Below are 19,536 nucleotides of genomic sequence, written 5' to 3'. Positions count from 1 at the left end.
AAAAAAATTCAAGGAGAAAAAATTGTGACAATTCAACTAAGTATTGCAGGGGGGAGATGGGGACAGGGGGAAGTCCTACAGAAACACAGAAAACCCGAGTCTGGCTAGTTTCAAATTAATTTGACTGTTTGGTGTGACCTCATGTTTGAGTGGTTTAGCTTGGGCTTCTTGCCTGTGTGGCTTGTGTTTTTGAAACCAAGAGCCACAGGGGAAGGAGTTGGGGGGAATGCAGTGGGAGGGGAGGGCAGCCCATGCTCTGCCCCAGCAGCGCGTCCCTCTGTGCCTTTTGTTGAAGCCCATTTTCTTCTCTGGGGCTTGACCACAGGTCTCCCTTGCAGCAGGAATGTGTTTCGAGCCTGGCAGTATTCAGGGCAGCAGGGCACACGGTGGAGGACAGGTCAGAGCCAGGATGATGGCTCCTGGGGCAGGAGCCGTGCGCTCTGCATCCCCCATTGCCCGCAGCGAGGGGTCCTGGCAGGCAGCTCGAGGGGTCCTGGCAGGCAGCTCGAAGGGTCCTGGCAGGCAGCTCGGCGTGCCACTCTGAAGCCTCACCCTGCCTAAAGAAGGATTAGCCTCTTGGCCCCGCAGCGAGGAGACTTCAACCTGCATCTACTCGTGCCAGCCGAGTGCTGTAGCCACTCGGCTGCTGGGAGCTACTTGTGCCGTATTATGACTGAATGTGGCTCCTGTGGCCTTGGCTTTTATTCCCCATGCCCAGCATCTGAACGTTTTTGTCATGATCGGAATAGTTCATTCCAGTCTCCTGCGTTGGCTTCAATACAAGTCAGAGGGGGTTGTCCTTGAGTGAACCCTTCTGTAAGTTCAGCCCAAATTCATGAATAGTTTGGTTTTCCCTGAAACTGTGTTTTTTAATGAATAAATGATTCAGCAAGGGGGTGGGGTGGGGGAGGGGGAGTTCCAGAAATAGTAATATTAAAATCTGATAGGCCTGTTTCTTTATTGTTACATAGTCTTCAGGCTTGTCATGAGCAGTGTGTGGATCCGGTTTAGCCGATAAGCAAACCTGACCCCCTCAGACAAGTGGGGTTTTTTTTGTTCTGTTTGTTTTATAACCCTATAGCTTTAAAAAGAGAGCTTTGCACCAAAAGCTGTGGTGTTGCAGCAGAAGGAACTAGCTCATGTGGTAACACAAACAAGATATCTAAGAGGCAACATAAGCTCCCTATAATAATAGAGGAAATGATTAGTCACGTTAAACTCATCCTTATTCAAAGCTGTTCTGGCTCTTGGATGTCTGTTCAGTGTTTGAAATAAAGGAGGAAGCTCTGGTGCTTTATTGGAAAGGTTGTTTCTGCAGATCAGCTTGGTTAAAAGATGATGTTTTTGTCTGGTTTGGGTTGTGCAGCTTTGCAGGCACCGTGTATCTGGGATGACTGAGCCACCATTTACACCCAGCTTTTCTGACAGTTGCTATAAGTAGACTCTGATGTATTCTGTTGATGGAATTGCAATAAAATTTATGTTAATGAAATTAATGGAAGAAACTGCACAGTCTGCATATAATAGGTGCTAAGACTGGATAGGTACATGAAGTGTTCATATGATGTGGGAGAGTTATGTGAAAGAACAGTGTAAGAGCTTAAAACACTACTGTCCTAGTACTCAGTGATGTGGGGAGCTTCAGCATATGTTGAAATGGGATAAGAAGGGTGTAAGGAAAACAGGCAATCTCTTTTGGGATTAAATTCTAGTTAAATAGGGAAAAAAGAGTAGAAAGAATAACATACTATCCCCTTCTTCAGTTGTTTGACTGCCGTCTCCGGTGTGGGTAGTTTAAATGTAGGGTACAAAGGACATTATTCAAATGAGAAAGTTTCGGTAAACCTGCAGTATAAGTGCTTTGAGTGAGAGTTAACACCACCACAAGTGCAATTCATTTTCTTTCATTTAAATATGAAGGTTAAATTCCATTAAGTCATATCCTCTGACTTCAGGTTTTGAGAAATTGGCTAGGAAGTATTCAGTGGTAGATACTGGATCAAAAAGCATGGAAGACGCTACCGGAGACTTTCCTATTTAATTACTACCTTTTATTGTAGTACTTGCAACTTTTAGTGCAGGATCGTTCCTGGTCTTAATGACTGATTGTGCCATTTACTTCTGTGAGGAAAAAGGTAATTCTTTTGTGTTTGGTTTCTTCTGTGCTTGGGTTGTCTCTGTGGTGTTGTATTCCTGTCTCCAGAGTAGTAGTGTGTGAATGAATGAAAGTAGGTAACTTCATGTTCTTGCAGTCTGTAATGAAACGTGGTGGTTTGAAGTACCTGCAGTGCTAGAGCTATCCCCTGATAAGACATTCTAGTTGATGGCTGATTTTTTTTTTTAGGTGTTTTTGTTTTTGTGTTTGTTTGGTTTTGGGTTTTTTTTAAAACTATGTTACAGAGAGATGGGTGATGCTAAGTCTTCCCTGTTATGCGCAGCCACACCATATATGATCAGAGCTCATCTTTTTGGCAGCCTGTGTCCTGGGTAACAGTGCAGGGACACACACTTGCTGGTCTCTTCTCCATTTTAAAACAAGAAGGAAACCCCTTAGTTATCCAAACACGTCTCTGTTTGCTTGGCTTACTTGTAAGGAATGTGCTTTGGTCAGTGTCTTTGAGAGACAGAGCACGGGCTAGGCTCTAAATCTTAAAGTCTGGATTTAAAGTGGGTTCTCAACACAGCCTTCACAACATGCAGTTGCTGTTACAAGAAACATAGACATAAACACCTCTGTATGGTGCAGGGGAGAAAGTGTTATAAGGGAGGATTTTAAATGGTTATGAGTTGTGTGGACAGGGTATATCACTAGAAAAGAAAATGAGAAAATGTCTTTATAAAGATGTTCAACCCGTAGGGTTTGTCTGGACATCTGCCTTCATGCTTTTCAGTATCTGGAGATTTGTGTGTCCCAATACATGATACTCCCTTGAAATAAAAAAAAAGCCTTGCAGGTACATTTCCATTTTCATAGCTTGAGTCGGGTGATAGATGAGGCATCTTTCTAAACTAGGGCCTTGTCTGTCCTAGTGTATTCAAGCTAATGTGTTCCTCATTCATTTGAAAAGTCTTTTAGCACTGGGCAGTCTGGGTGCAGTGAACAGTGGTCCTTAGTTCTACTTGGCTTGGTATGCCTTTGGCCTCATTTGTATGTGTCGTCTGAGCTGAGTCTTTCATCTTGATAAAACTGTTCCCAGTTGGTGTCCGAAGGATGCCTCCTCACTGGTGCTGAAGCACAGGGTGGGGGTCCTGCCATGCAGGCAAAGGATAAAACCCTGCTGGGTGTGGATCAAACTCTGCTAGCACCTCTTGCCGATAAGGCAGGTTGGTCCAAAGTGCTTTTTCTTGTTAGTTTGTTATCCTCAGTTGAACTGCTGTAAGGTAGTTGCTATAAGCAGTGATGAAGTAGTATCTGCTAGAGATGATGAGAGGCTGCCATAGCCTATGAAGCTTGCAATCCTTTGTTCTGGTGTGTAATCATACTTACAGAAGTTTTACATTCTTTATTCAAACCTGTTTTTCAGGTAGTCACATTTCTGTCAGCATTACATAACTCTGTGACATTTTGACTATCTCTGTTAGAAACAGGAGAGGTGCAAAGGAATCCAGCTTGTGAATCACTCTTGGTTTAACCCTCACTGGAAGGTGGCGGAAGAGCATGAGGCCACTAAGGGAGCAGTTCAGGGAAGGCGGTGTGGAAGTCTGCACAACCACATCAATTAAAAGGTATAAGATTATGAGGTTTTAGCAGCTGGAATGCAATTGACTTCCTCTTCACTCTTATCTCTCTCCTGTACCTGCACATTTAATGCAGTTGAACAGTCACCCAGTGGGTAGCAAACGTTGATTATTTATGTCATCTGATACAAGACTTTGACTTCTGACTCAGCACCCTGACTTCTCACGTATTTTTTTAATGTGCTAAACTTTAAAGGCTTAAGAAGATCCCACCCAGCAGTGTGGTACAAAGCGCTTAAGGTTTGCGTGACTCTTGTTTTATATTGCTGCTTTACAGGCTTTACTGTTGGCAAGCAGCAGTTTATAGTTAGTTACAAAGATGAACGTTATCCCTCTAATGTGGAGGAAGTCTGGCTATTACATGAGCAAATACAGTAAATGGCCTAGTGTTCTGTGACATGCACATAAAATATAATGCAGGCATGGAGGACTTAGTTTCATCTTTGTCAAAATGCTAGTTTAATGTGGCTTTAGTATTTGAGTGGGAAGATGAAGCTTTGTCCCACGTGTGCACGGTGAAATGCACTACAGTGAGAAGGGATCTACCCTTCTCCATAGCTCTTGCTCCAAACATACATACTTATGTGGGGTTTCTGTTCAAAGTTTTGGTAACTTGTCAGGCCTTAAACATGCAGATAAGAAAGTTCAGAAGTGTATTTTTAACAGATCACTCATAATCCCATTTCTGGCCTAGGTATATTTTAATGCAATACTAAAAAGTATAAAAAACGAAACACTGAATGTCAGACCAGAAAGAAATGTCTCAAAAATGGAAATGTTTTACTACCGTTTATTACTCTCTTGGTTGGAAATGCTTTGCTACTATTTATTGTAGGCATTGTTTCATCTTTAACATGTGAAATCCATATAAACCTGTATGTATATAAATCATGAAGTTCTTGTCCTGCTAGGCTTCCAAGGTGTTTTGTGGTGGTGCAGGGAAACTGTCTAGGTTTAACTCAAGGTTAGAAAACTTCTAGAGAAGAAGTGATATTTTTCAGTTTCCATGTTTGTGGTTTGTTTGAGGACATGGGAGCAAAAGAGAATAACATCTAAAGTTTCAAAGATGTTGAACATATAATCTGGGTGAAATAAAACCAAGTCTACTCTTGTGACTTTCAGTTCGAGTCAAAGAATCGTTAATTGAAGGAGCTGTTTAGGTGTTGTTGAAGGTGTAACAAAAATGAGGCCTGAGGATGAGGAGTTGCGATTGATTCTAGTAGCTTCTACTTTCATCCTTCCATTTTGTACGTAAGTATTGAGAGGCTTGTATAAAATACATTGAGTATATCTGGGGGATATCCCTCGACCTGAATTTCTAACTGTCCCAGGTATACTTAAAAAAAAAATAATAATTTGACTAAATGGGTTAATAACATAGGTAGGAAAAAGAGAGATACTGATGAAGCCCTCCCCTACCCCCAGTCTCTTCCTCCAGTGTTGGTGCCTGATAGTATCAGTTCTTTTTAATATCTCAGTGTTTTGTTTTTGGTTTTGGTTTGTTTGGTTTTTTTGCCACAGCTGAGGCAATGGCTGCTATGACAGACTTTGCCAACGTGAGACACTGCCAGAATGCTTGGAGGATGGTATTGGACTTGTTGCTGCCCCTTTCTGGTTTTGCATTAGGGGTAACACTGTCAAATGCTGTGGAGGGCCTGTGTGACAAAATTATTCACACACAAAATAGCAGACCACTATTTCTAATAAATCTTCAAAGTGCTTTTAAAATATTTTCCCAAGGCAATCTGTTAAATGGAAGGCTGCCTGTATAATATATATTTATATATGTGCCTTCAGAAACATAACTTTTACAGAAATTATCTTTTTTTAATCTTGCGTTTTTAAAATTTGCCAGAACCATTATCAAGTGGAAAGTGAATTTATGATTGAAATAATTGTGCTTCATCATTAAACTTGCTGGTAGTGGATATTCATTTAGTGATAAGACAGCTAGTTTGGATGGAATTTGGTAAATTTCACTTAATTGCATTTTTTAAAAAGGTTATATTCTGTAATCTGTTATGAAAACTTTGTATTTGTCTCTTAAAGCTATGCAATGGAAAGAGGCATGCTTTTGTGTTCTGGAGATACAGGTAGCAGAAAATCCCTAACTGTAAGGAAATAGCAGAGGCTATGGGAAACCCTATCAGTGGTGTTATTACTCTAAGCAAACATTGACCAGAATATTATAAAAATTGAATCTTAGTTTTAAAGCTTCCTCTGTTTCTAAGTGATGTCCAAGTGTAAGCAAACACTGCACAGTGATGATACAATATGCGATTTATTTGCAAGGACTGTTTCAAGACTCATCATAGATTACATAAACATATCTTCCCCTTAACTATAAGAGTTTGAAATGAGCTACTAGCTATTTGATCTGTATCAGAGCTAAGCCAAACATACAGATCAGCAGGGACTCCTTTATGTATCTCGGACAGAGAAAGAAGCCATGGGTATTATTTTTCTAGAACAAAAAGTTTGCAGCTGGTCAGGCTGCAGTGTCAGGTTTGATCTCCAGTTCTGACCCTGCATCATCCAGCCCTTTTCCACCATAGCTGGTCTTCCCAGATGGCCATGAAGTTGACCTTTGATAGACATGACTATTGACTGCTAAGTGAGAGAGAGCCCACGTTGTTGTCAGTGAATAACTTCTCATGCAGCCTCAGTGTATTCATAGAGGCAAGTCTGGTGATGGGGTGATGGCAGAGCCAGTTCTCATTTCTGTTTCTATTCAGCTTCTGTTCAAAGAGGAGGAAAAGAGAGACTCTACCAGAGCCCTAGATGAACTTGCTGGAGCCATACAATGAGATCTTTTGTTCCCTCCCAGGACTACTACTACATGTTTGAACGCTTGCAGTCCATTTGTCTTCTGCTACAGTTGAAATTCATTAAAGGATTACACGGGCTGACAGTTGAAGGCAAACCTCCGGGGTGTCCCCCTAGCCCCATGTTGCTGCATGTGAAAACAGCATATGGGAAAACATCGTTTGTTTAATCGAATTGTTTGTGATAATCTGATCCTTGTAGATCAGCCAGATCTCTGACTTACTTTAGAACTGGAAAGGGTTAGTGTCACATTTTTTGCTATGGGGCAATCTGCACTTGTTTTTAAGAAGTTGATCAGATGCTACTTTAGTTTTAGGGCCCATCAAAAAATGCTGATTTAGTACAAAACAGTGCAGCTGAAGATGTGAGATGTAGTAAATAAGCACTGTGAAGAAATTCTGAGGTCCAGCCAGTAATTTATTGTATAAAATTACTTCCCTCCTGACAGGTTTGTGATGCTTGAGGATGCACTGAGCCTGCCTTAGCCAGCTCAGCATGGTGTAATTAGCTCCCACCATCTGCATCTGAGCTGGCGGTTTTATCTACATCCACACTTCACGCTCTGGCATGGTCATCCGTAGCCTTGCACTTTCCAGAATATGTCACTTTTATGGGAATTTAGGCATGTTTCTCTGCGGTTAGTCACTCGGGCTGAAGTTTGATGGTTTTATCGGGGCCTCTAGTGGTCTCAAGACTGCATTACCAAGCCAGGCTGGGAGGAAGGATCGCCTTCCGCGCTTGGCACAGATTTGCCGGCTGCGGGGCATGCCGTGCAGGTACGTACTTGGATTCTAGTGGAGCATTTTACATGGTGCTAGAACTGAACGTGCTGAAGGAGCATAAATAAATGGTGATAAACGGTAACAGAGCATGAAGGAGGAGATGAAAGTTAGCCTGAAAGGTCTGGATGTGGGGCAGTGGTCACAGGCTGGTTTCTGCCAGCTGCATGCCTCGTTGCTTTTTTAAATTAGGAGCCTTTCAGGATCCTGGTAAGGGCAAAAAGATAAACTGTCTGAAGAAAAGTATAGAAGTAAGGCAGGAAACAACAAGCCCTTCATGTGCCAGCATCAAGGCTGCCACAAAAAAAGGGGTTTCTGTCTAGCAAGAGAGTTTTGAGTTCTGTGTGAGCGAGCTGATTTCACACGCCAGACAAGGCTTGAAAGATCAAAAATTTGATCTTTATTTTCAATATAAATCATCTTTCTTGATGATACATTTGAGTTTTTGTGAGTTTTAAAATCCCTTTACAGCTAGTTTTACTTGGAAAACTCTCAAACCAAATCCAGCTCAATGTTGTTTCCTTGTAAAGTGTCTTTTAACACTTTCTCGAGCAGCGACTGTGCAGACTCTAAAGTGGCTGGCTCTGGAGAGTGAAATCCACTTGTCGTAAGAGAGAAACTTGAGCGTCTCAATTGCTGTCAGCAAAGCAGATCTGAAATCGGGCCCTGCCAGGGAGCACCCCTCATTTCCATGGCTGTGCTGCAGGGCCACGTGGCTGCTGGCTCTGCTGTGTGTTTCCCGAGTGGCCAGCCCTGCTGACCTGGGGACAGTTAGCATTGTGTCATTGCCACAGGAGTCTTTTTTTTTTTTTTTTTTTTTTCTTTCTTCTTTTTTAATTTTTCCCTTCTTTTTTTCATTGTATCCTCCTCCTTCCAGGGTGTGCCTGAGTAATGACTCAGAGTGAAAAAATTGTGCTGTTAGGCTACATGCAGGAATGCGCCTTGTTCACATAAAATAGAGGTTGACGCTTTCCTAGTTTTGAAAGAAAATGACTGGCACTGTTAACTGAAAATTCCTATTAAAAGAGGAGGTTTTTTGATTCAGGCATTGCTCATTGCACACCCAGCTGCAGTTCCACCGACACTGGTATGATGTGCAGCTCAAGTAGGGTAACAGTTTGTGTTTCAGTAGGTAGTTGTTTTATTTTTTATTTTTTTTATTTTTATATATATTTTATATATATGTATAATTTATATTACTCACTGCCGTTGTCAAATAAACAGTTACCTTTGTAAACTCCTTCAGCAAGATCGTTTCTGAAGAGACATTACATGTAGGGCTTACTGGGTTATGCGAATAGTTTAAACTTGCTGAAACTTCTCAGCCTTTCTCTGGAATGAAATTTTGTTGTTGTTTTCTCAGTTGAAAGACTGCAGGATGTTGGGGGGGATGCTACTGAGCTGTGAGGTGGTTTGCAACACCTTCTGCCTGTAGTTCATCAGAACCTGCAGGTTTGGGGGAAACAGACAGCAGTCACTGGGTTGCACGGAAAGTTTTAAGCTGATGGTTGACCTGGAAGCCATTGGGAAGAAGTCTTAATGGTGCTTCTGGGTCGGTGGTGAGAGTGCTGTCAGTTGCAATGCAGCTGTGTTTGGTGTCTGGGCCTATTGTCAGCCTGTTCCTACCAAAATCTGTGCTGCTCGTTTTTAGGTATTTCTGTTGCTTGTTTGTTTTATATGTGCACAGGTAGGTGAACTGCTTCCTTGTACCAAACTGCAGGATAACTTACGCGAGAAACCTTTTCTTGAAGGTAGGACTGAGGAAGGGGAAACAGATCTAACAGGTACAGTTCAGATGAGATCCATTCTATATTTTTCTGTTTATTTTGGATACGTTGCCGTTGCCCAGAAGATTCCTCACACCTAGGCTGGTCATCTGAGAAGCAGATAGAGGTAAAATTTGGAGAGAAATCAGGACAGGAACAAAGAACTTTCTCCAGTATGTTTCACCACAAATCTTCATTCGGTGTCTCATCTTGGCTTTCCTACAAGGCTTTGTCTTTCACAACATTTTTAGTTCACTGCAGTTTCTGCACAAACCAGAATCTCCTCATCTGTTTTTGTAAAAGCCAGTGGAAAAAATGATATTTGGTCTGTCTTTGGAGAAAAGCTTGCTTCAGGGAAGGCAAAATTTAGAAATGTCAGGGGTAAAAGATTAATACATGCAAAGTGGAAATAGTCTCTCCTCTTTCACGTAACTGCATAACAGCTCAAAATAGCCTGTGCATAGTTTGTATGGCTGTCGACTGCTTTAGAACTTTGCATAGCTTCCTAATACAACACGGTGTCCTGTGAGGGTCCAGCCCTATCCAATTAATAACGAACATGAACTAATGTTTCTTTCTTCTGGATGTCCATCTGGTCTCATGCAGTCTCATTAGCAGAGCTGCTCATTTAGGGTTAAAAGAAGAGAGGCCTTCAAAAATGTTGCAAAAACTTGGTGCACTGCTGCTGCTAGTATTAGAGCTTTTTTTTTTCCTCCCCCAGGAGAAACTCACTTAAACCAAGCTTTCTGTGAAATGGTGTTTTCTGGATGGGCTGTGAGTGCCTGCTTAAGATACCAGAGGGAAGATATGTGGAGATGACACTTGCCACAGTGTGTTTTCAGTTTTTCATTGGAAGTGAATGTGTCGTATTATTGAGATCATCTAGTGTTAATCTGAATCAAAGAAACTGTTGTGGGTTACAGTTAAAATGAATTTAGCACAGTAAATATACACTGGAAAAGCCCACAAACGCCCAAACCCTAGCACCAAATCCAGAAAGTAATCAATTTTAATTGAAACTATCTAACAAAATTAAATGTTAGCTTCTGACTTAGCCACCTGTTGACTATTTCCTCCTTATTAAGGACCTGATACAGGAGGACCAAGTATTCACAAATGCCGCTGAAATTGGTAACTGAATTGTTAGGGTAGCTTGGAGTGAATCTACAGCACACAGACTTAATCTACATTGTCTTTTTTTCTTTCTGTACATTAAGTACAGGGGAAAACACTTGCTTTTCTTGGCTTGACATATGAATTGCATATGAATTTCTATGCATTTTACAATAGTATAACGGTGTAACAATTTGTGCTTAGAAGTTGTCTGCTCAAATACAGAGAAATGCTTTGCAGTTGAAGACTTAAGACATTTTAGGAAGAAATTAGAAATAGGGCAAAATATTACACAAGTTTATTTTAGCTCATTTTCAAGTATTGTTTGGGGTTTTTTTTCACTCTAAACCCCAGAAATTGCCAAAGTAAGGCATGTTAACTTGAACTAGGTTCATACATGTTTAGGCACATAGTTTTATGCCCCAGTTCAGGTGATCTCATTTTTCTTGCCTGGTGTGGTAAGCCTACAGACTTCATTAGTTTGGATATAATATTGAAATGAATGGGGTGAAACAGCCTTGAGACTGGTTGCAAGAGACAGAAACATTACGTCTTTCCGAACTTCATCCTGTCTCTGAGACTGTTGTCTCCTGCAGGAAGGTGTCGCTCCCTACTGGTTTAAACTTTACACTCCCAATGAAGTGGGAAGATGTCCCAGCTGGAATAGCAGTCAGTGCCTTACAAATCCTAGAAAATCAGCAAGTACTGGAAAGCTGTATCAGTCTGCATGTGCAGTATCTGAGCAATCCCACTTCCATTATCGTGGGGCTTCCCAATGGCATGCCAGGGTTTAATTTTCACTTCACTGACCTTGTATAAAAACTTTCTGTGGGAATGCTTTCTGAAAAAGTATGAAATACGAGAGGTGGCAGAGCAGTCTGTGAGTGGCTGAGTTACTGCATCTTCACTAGTTAACGTTTGTTGGCTGAGCGTGATGACTGATAACATCACCGAAGTGAAGCCTGGAGTCTTAAAACCGTGGTGGTGATTGCACTGTGGTGGCTTGCTCGAAAGCCCATAGTTATGGATGTGGGATGGCTAATGGTAGGTGTGCACAGCAGGAAGAAAAAAGGAGGTGAGACCAGGGTTACTGGAGCAGTAAACTATGCTCTTGTTTTCGTGAAAGGGTGTTGAGAAAGAATTTGGAGACCACTGTGATAGCTTGGCAGTATTTTTGTGGAGCTCCTCCAAACCCAAGAGGACGGGTAGGTGGAGGAGAGAAGATCTGAAGGTACACATGTGAAACACTGTTAGCTTTGAGAAGGGTTGTGATTAGTTTCCTGGATTTTTGCATCTGAGTCATAAGGCACACACTGGTGAGCACAAAAAATACTAGTAAGCAGGGCCTCAGGCAGCGTTCTCAAAAAGAATTTGTGGCTAAGGGTTTTTTTTTTACTTAGCATTTTTTGGTTTGCTCACTGTGACTGTTCAGCCAGCTGCTTAACCTTGTGTTTACATGACCCAAACCACATTGTTTGTCTTGGAAACTGGAGCACCCCAGGCAGATGGGCTGCTGGTGACAAGGGCTTTCCCCCCGAAACCTAACTTCATTTGAGGGTACAGTTCAGCAGCAGAGCCAAGCTGATCTGAAGTCTTGTGGCCAACAGGAGGGGAGGCACTGCTGTCTTCTCCACTGCTGACCAGCTTCTATGCCTCCCCCAATGCATGTGTAGAGCAGGTATGTTTTAAATCCCGCTCCTGAGAATATCATAGTATTAGTCTAAGTCTTACCAGATATTTGTGGAACTTGGGCTTCTCAGTCACTTAATATTTTTGAAGATGTTTTCCTGCAGCACATCTTATTTCTTCCTCAATAAGATTATCTGTGAGACTACGAATAATAATTCCTCAGTTAGGTGACCCACTGGGTAGCTGAGGAGGATGGAGGTGAATCCTGCATCTTATTACATACCACCAACTCCTGGTCAATAAAAAACTGCACACATAAGGAGCGCAGGACAGACCTTGCGTGAGCGCAGATGGATTATTCAGCTCCTCTGGGATGTGCAGCCTTTGATCATGGCTGTGTGACACGTGGAAAAAATTCATTTGCCATAGCCAATGACAGGAATGAGTATGTGTACACACATCTCCTGTTCAGTTGAAATGTTCAGTGTTCAGCATTGTGCTGGCTTTTATTTTCTTGGGGAGGGATGTTCCACACTTACCCCAAGTTCCAGTTTTTTTGTTGAAAAGAATACCCAACTCTATACATGAATCATATGGATTTGTGACATAGAATGAAAAAGTAGAGATGGCAGGGCTCCTGATATATTAGATGCAAACACAAGGAGAATCAGGTGTTCAGCACAAATATCCTCTGAAATAATAAACAAATGTTTTGTATAAATAGCATCTCATTCAGTAAAAACATAAGGCTACAGAACAGTTCAGTTTATATGGCTTATGTTGAAAAATATGGCACGGAATGACTGAGTCAAGCAGGCTGATGCTTGGGAATGGGATCATTTGTTTTGCGCAGTTTTGGGTTTCAGAAGGAGGCCTGCCTGCTGCCAACGGGATGTGCTTTTTTTGAATTTGGTTTGCACAATAGGGTTCTGGAAAGTCAGAGGGGTATTGTGAGGGGGTATTGCCAAAGTATGTGATACACAAAAGCAAGTAAAGTGATGGGAAGCTGTTTGTGTGCCATGTGACAGGAGCTGTAGCATAACTTTCCTTTTGCTGTTTGGCCATCATTAATAAAACCCAGGCATGACATTACAACCAAGTTTCTAGCAGCTTGATCATAATTTGCCGTTGAATCAGATGGCTGTGGCAGGGGGTAAAACAGGAATCAACATGCTTCTTGTTGTGAGCTAGCAGGGAAGAAATGGGGAGGTGAGAAGCAGGGGTGCAGGGGACTTGATAGTGGCATACCTGTTTCTCAGTCATGTGATGTCTGTTTTTGTTGCTCAGGAAGGATGCTGTGTCCCTGAACCCAAAATATGGGGAGAGGGAGATGAGAAACTTAATCATCTTCAGGCAGATGAGAAAGTAACTGAAGGCCTGGTTGTGAGTGATGTCAGGCTTTTGCTGTTTTGTCTGTAGAGGGCTGCGGAAATCACTGTAACTTACTCAGTCCTGTGGTGTTTCTTGTTGTTGTTCTCTTCATTTTGTGATTTCCCTTTCTTAGTAAACATAGTATCTTTCTGGCTTTGCTTTTAGATTGCCCTGCTTTTCAGTGAATCTCACCTCTTGCTCATCATTCAGTGGCTGTTTCCACATTGCTTAGTACTTCTCTGAGTGCTGCACAGTGGTGTTTTCCTGCCTTAAGAGTGAGTGGCTTTTCCTTTTAGTCTCTTCTTCCTTGGCCACCTTGTGCAAGAATACAGAAAGGCTCTTGACCTGAGTGCTGATGAATGTTTCCTTGCTTTCTAATAACCTTGCAGTTCGGCTGAGCTCTCAAATATTCAGAAAGGTTGAGGAGGAGCCTCACACTTGTACATAGGACATCTGTGTCCCAAGTAATGTCCTTGGTGTGCTGAGTTGTCAGTAGGACTGTGCTAGAGAAGACCAGGCGTTAGTTCTTTGATGCTTGTAAATGCTCTTTTCCCTAGAAAGTGTGCCCAAACTTCTTCCTGTGGCACCAAGAGGCTGGAGGGGGGCGAGTGTGTGTTGTCTCCACGTGAAGCTTGCTTCTGCTGCGTTTCTCCTTACTGTAAAGCTGGAGACATTGCTTCTGATGTTGCTTCCGGACGGCTGTCCTGCCTCATCTTTGTGGAGAGTGCTTTTTGTAGTCTCATACTCATACAGAGAACAAGATTTAACAGTATCTCCTGACTACTTTTTGAGGGTGCATCTGCTTGGGCCCATGACTGTGATGCAGGGAGCTACTGCTGATGGAGCTACTTGTGGCCTCAGCAGCATGAGAGCTGCGAGGCAAGTAATTTGGGATTGAAGCTTTGCATTGCATTAGTGTGATATATAGAAGTGATACAGCTGCTTATTTTGAGTTAGCTCATGGGATTGCAGAAACAGCTAAGAAACTGTCTAAGAAAACAGGGTGGAAAAAGGAAACGAGACAGTTTCAAGTGCTTTAGATAAGTGTGTCAACCTCTGCAGTTAGAGGGAGTGGTGCTTTGTGTGGGTAGCACGCCATTTGACATAAAGCTAAACTGGATTTCCTAGGAGCGATACAGTATAAGGTCCAGCTAGAAGACCAGCCCTTCTGCAGGTGATGCTGGAGCTGCTGGGGCTGGGGGCTGCCTCCACCTGCACCCACTGCGATGCCAAAACCAGACACAGCGGAGCGTGGGCAGAAACCTCCCGTGCCCGCGAGCCTCCCTGGCACAAGGCACTGCAACCTGCGGATCTCCAGCACGACACAGGGGATCTGTGTGTCCTTTGGACGCCGGTCTCTCTCTGTGTGCTCGGTTTTGCCTGGTCACGTGTAGCTTTGCATGGTGAACAGCTGTATTTAAGCCTTGATACAATTGCTGGAGCGGTACCTCTGTTACACTACCGAAGTGGCTGCTGCAGTTGGTCGGTATCAGCTGGCTACAGGAGTCCTCAGAAATCACTTTTTTCCTCTCGGGAACCTGCAGACCTCAGTCTGGGGCTTTTACTACACTCATTTGGGAGCATTTTGTGCTGCCACCCGAGGGAGATGAAGATGGCAATTTATAGGCCAATTTACACACTAACAGGAAGGGAAATGGCTTATTCAGAAGTAAAAGCATGAAGCTGAAATACTAAAAAACATTTTCAAAGCAAAATTCTGCTGTGCTTGTCAGTATTACTAGCAAAGTCATTTTGGGCTGCAGTTAAATGGCTACTGTGGGTACTTTATGGATGCACATACATATAAACTAGATTTCAGAACACATACTAAGTGTTTTGAACTTTGACTACAATGGGTTTGTTTCAGAAAATGCAAAATATTCTTTTGTGAGAAGAAAGTTTATATAGCAATAGGATGAAAGGAAAAATCTTATGAATAAAAAAGACCTAATTGGCATCTGCCATTTTTTGTGGGGTGGTGTCAAAGGTACTAAATTATCCTTTGACTAAGATCTTATGGGGTTTGTTTTTAAAGGTATATGTGCAAAATAATCAGAACATGTTATGCAAGCTGGTTTTGTAACAAAATAAACCAGTTAAAAAAAACAAAAACAAACCCAACATTGAAACTGACATTTTACTGGCGTGTTTGGGTTTCTTATCTAGTAGTTTGGTATAATTTTGTTTTTATTTTTATGTCAGTAGATTTTTAGGTATCTCTTTTGCAGGTTGAAAAGTCTTGATCTTAAACTGATTTCTCCCCACCTCCCCTGTCATGTGTTAATTAAACCAGTCCTTATTTTATTTGAACTTCTGGTAGTTTTGAATTTCTAATCTCTATGGCTATTTTTGTTTTCCAGGTCAGATGTACAATTGCCTGTAAGTATCATTCTGTTTCTCAATTTTTAATTTTTTTTCATATACCTCTTATTTCTTTTAATTTATTTTAAGAAAGATACAGCTGTATCAGCTAAGTATTTAAAAAAACTTCCTGAAAAGAATTTTTAGAAATAGTATTCAAAACTGTGTGACATTTCGTGGAATGCATTTAAGGATTTTTAAAGATACGAGTGTGTACTTTGATCCCTTTGCTTTTCAGTTTGCAAAGAGTTCTGGTAAAATCTAGTACGGATTTAATGTGCTTAGAAAGATGGAAAATATACTTAAAGGCATTACAAAACAAACAAACCCCAAAACAAAAAAAGACACCCGAAGTTGATGCCTTGACGATTTTCTGAAGTGAGGATAGCAACTGCTGTACTTGCTAAGATGGCAGATTTTCATGTGGCAGAAATTTCCAAAAGTACTTGCAGATGAGTTCTACCTTAATATCAAATGTCAGACTTGAGTGAGTTAGCTTTTAAATTTCAGAATCAACTCTCTGCATACTCTGGGCTGTGCTGCATCAACCTGAAGTTGTTTTCGTAGGTATACCATGTCTCTTCCTTACTTGGGGGAACACATTGCAAGGGTATGAAAATTTTTGCTCATACACTGAGGGGAAGAGACAAAATTGGTATGCCAGGTTAAATAAAGCAGCTAGTTTCTGATAATATATGAGGAAAATACACACCCTGAATGTGGATGCAAGTTTGTTCAATTCCTTTCAAGCAAAACTGCGCAGAAAAAAAGATCAGATCATGGTAGCTTTCATTCAGGCCATGAGCAGAGTCAGTATATGACCAAAACAATGTGGCAATCTCTTAATCTAATACAAATAATCTCAGAAGAGTTAAACGTGGTAAAACCAGGGCATGTGCAGTGAAATATCTGTAGGAGAACAACTGGGAAAACAGAAGTGAGTGGGTCTGTGCATGGTATCTGTAAAAATGACTATGCTTTTGCCAATGGGAAACCCAAAGTTTTGTAATGATACTTAGTGCTTTTTATTCTTTCTTTCAGGCACTGAGGATTGCAGCTCAAGAAATGTAACTGCAGAAACAGGAACCAGTAGTAATGACAATTTATCAGTAAACTCTACAAGTGGGAACAAAGCCTACGGAGGTGGAAGATCCACCAGGGATATGTCACTATCCAACAGAGCAATAAGTGATCGGAACAATGTAACACGTAAGTCACTTGGAATGTGACTGGGATGTGAATTTTCAAGGTGGTTTTAGATGTGCTTTTATACTGCATTAGCATTTTAAGCCTGAACTCCAGCCCAGAGTGCAAAGAGCCTTGCAGGGGTGCAGATCCAGCTCCTTTACTGGAGTAGAGAATGAGCCAAAGAATTGTATCTGCACAGCTGACTGGGAGTGCAATTTAATGCTGTGATTAGCGTGTAGCCTTGAAACAGTTTTATCACTGTTAGGTTTGGGCTTCCTTCTCTCCTTATGTTAGCTTTTTAGGTTACAGCTGCAACAGTTCAAACATACTCTGACATACAGATTTGGAATACATGCATAACAGACCACAGCTGAAGTACTCTACCTGGTGTGGAGGGTGCTGTATCATCTGTCTGGAGGACAGGTGTGTGATTTTTGCAGCTAGAAAGGCTTTTCCCTTTGGAATAGTCAGATTAGGAAACATAACAGCAAGTTGTGTGTTTCAAGTCTTTCTCAGCTCCCTGCGTGAAGTTGACCGCTGAGGCAGGATAGGATGGTAGTCACTGCTGCACCTAGACAGTTTTACTCCTTGAGATGAAGTGATACTTGAAGTGCGTCCAACATGTAAGGGTGGCTTGATCATTTTCCCAGACTGATTACTGTTTTACAGAGACCTGTTATTTGGGTAGGGTGGGGAGAAGAGTGCTTTGTGTTTGTCAACAAATATTCTTGCAGGTGAAAAGATTATTTTTTTTCTTCTCTTGCCTTTCACAGAGCCCGTCCCTGTTCTTGATATCAAAGCAGAATATGTTGGTATGACTTACATTAGCTTAACATGGGAAGTAAATGACACTGCTTCGAACTCCTACACCTACAGGATAGAGGTTGTAAATGGTACTTCTATTAGGAACCTGACATCCACTGTCACCACAACTAATATTACCGACTTAATGCCTGGGACGTTGTATAATTTCACAGTAATTGCAGTAGTGAATGATGATGAGACAGAAGGAGAAGGACTGTCAATAGGCCTGTATACAAGTAAGTCACAGTTTCTTGCAGCCCTGTTTCTGGTGGTTTGTAATTTTTTTGTGCACCTCAGGGCTCTACCTACCTATGTGAAGATTATAATTCAGTACTACTGTATGTAGATGTGATATATTAGTCCTGGAGCCTAATCTGGGCTGTATGCAAAGGGTGGGATGTTAGTGTGCAGCGGAAACAGCCCAGATGTTTTTGTTTTGTTTTTAATTACCTTCTTTCCCCGCTTTCACCTCCATCCTCATCAATTTCCTACCTGCCTCTCTGGATTCCCAAGGGAAGCCCTGGGAGCAGTGGTCAGTGATGGCCTGTGCTTCTCCTTTGGAGTGTTGAAGGGAGATGATGTGCACTCAGAATGACTCAGAATGACTTTTCTTCAGTCTCTCTTAGCTGCCCATTGATGCAGAAGCATCCAGGAGCATGTGGTGATGCTGTTGGGGTGCCCCTGCACTCTGAGCAGTGAGTGATGTGAAGAGGGTGAGGTGGCGGTGTGCTGTGTTCCCTCTGTCCGTGTGTGTGAGCAGGTGTTGCTGCAGGGTAACAGATTGTTGTCTTGCCTTTCACAGAGCCCAGCCCAGTCCAGGATCTCAAGGCGGAGTATGTTGGTGCTGAGAAAGTCAGCTTAACATGGGCAGTGAACACCACTGCTTCCAGCTCCTACACGTACAGGATAGAGGTTGTAAGTGGTACCTCTGTTAGGAACCTGACGTCCACTGTCACCACAACTAAAATTACTGAGTTATTCCCTGGGACGATGTACAGTTTCACAGTATTTGCAGTAGCGGCTGATGGTCAGACAGAAGGAGAAGCGATGTCCATCAGCCTGTATACAAGTAAGTCACAGTTTCTTGCAGCCCTGTTCCGCTGTGTAGCTCAGAGCTCTACCTACCTGTCTGACAGCTGAAATATAAAAGTGTTGTGTGTAGATGTGATGTTTTAATCCTGGAGCCTAATTTGAGCTGTCTCCTAAAAATGGGGTCTTAATGTGTGGAAGAAACACATCCCTGCTTTAAAAAGAAATGAAACAAAACCCACCTTCCTTCCCTTCCGTCATGATCTCCTCATATCCCCTCATATAGGAGATAATTTCTTGTCACAAGTACTGAGTGATTCACACTCAACTGTGTGATTCACACAACTATGAGAGATTCCCTCCTAGACTTGCTGTTTGTTAATAGAGAAGGACTTGTGGGAGGTGTGGTGCTAGGTGGCTGTCTTGGCCATAATGATCGTGAAATGGTCGAGTTTAACATTTTCAGTGTAATAAGGGGGGGAAGACAGCAGGCTTGCTACCCTGGGCTTCAAGAGAGCAAACCTTGAGCTATTCAGGGAGCTACTTAGCCAGACTACCATGGGGATCTTCTTTTGAGGGCTTAGCAGTCCACGAGTACTGCTGATTTTTTAACCACCTTTTAGAAGCACAAGAACAGGCAATTCTGCCGTGTCATATGTCAAGCAAGCAAGGCAGAAGACCAGCTTGGCTGAACAGGGAACTCCTCGTGGAGCTCAGGAGGTAAAAGGAAGTGTTTGATCTCTGGAAGTGAGGTCAGGCTTCTCGGAAATACTACAGAGCTGTTGTTCGTATATGCAGGGAGAAGAATGTAGGCCAAAGCTCAGTTAGAGTTGAAACTGGCTGATGTTGTGTCAGACAACAAGAAAGGGTTTTTTAAGTATGTTAATGACAAGAGGAGGTCTAGATAAAACATTGGACTGATACTTGCTGAA

General features: G+C 42.1%; 1 protein-coding gene across 3 annotated transcripts in view; it reads left to right on the top strand.

The window, feature by feature from the left end:
- PTPRJ (protein tyrosine phosphatase receptor type J) overlaps positions 1 to 19,536 on the top strand; it is a 75,739-nt gene that overhangs the window by 33,270 nt on the left and 22,933 nt on the right. For all 3 annotated transcript variants that reach the window (XM_056353599.1, XM_056353597.1, XM_056353598.1), the window contains exons 2-5: positions 15,583 to 15,601; positions 16,625 to 16,792; positions 17,545 to 17,811; positions 18,378 to 18,644. In XM_056353599.1, the coding sequence (XP_056209574.1) occupies positions 15,583 to 15,601; positions 16,625 to 16,792; positions 17,545 to 17,811; positions 18,378 to 18,644 (721 nt within the window). The remainder of the gene's footprint in view (positions 1 to 15,582; positions 15,602 to 16,624; positions 16,793 to 17,544; positions 17,812 to 18,377; positions 18,645 to 19,536) is intronic.

Source organism: Falco biarmicus, chromosome 10 (assembly GCF_023638135.1).
Source record: "Falco biarmicus isolate bFalBia1 chromosome 10, bFalBia1.pri, whole genome shotgun sequence".
In the NCBI taxonomy this organism is placed as follows: Eukaryota; Metazoa; Chordata; class Aves; order Falconiformes; family Falconidae; genus Falco; species Falco biarmicus.
This window is presented reverse-complemented; position numbering and strand designations above follow the sequence as displayed.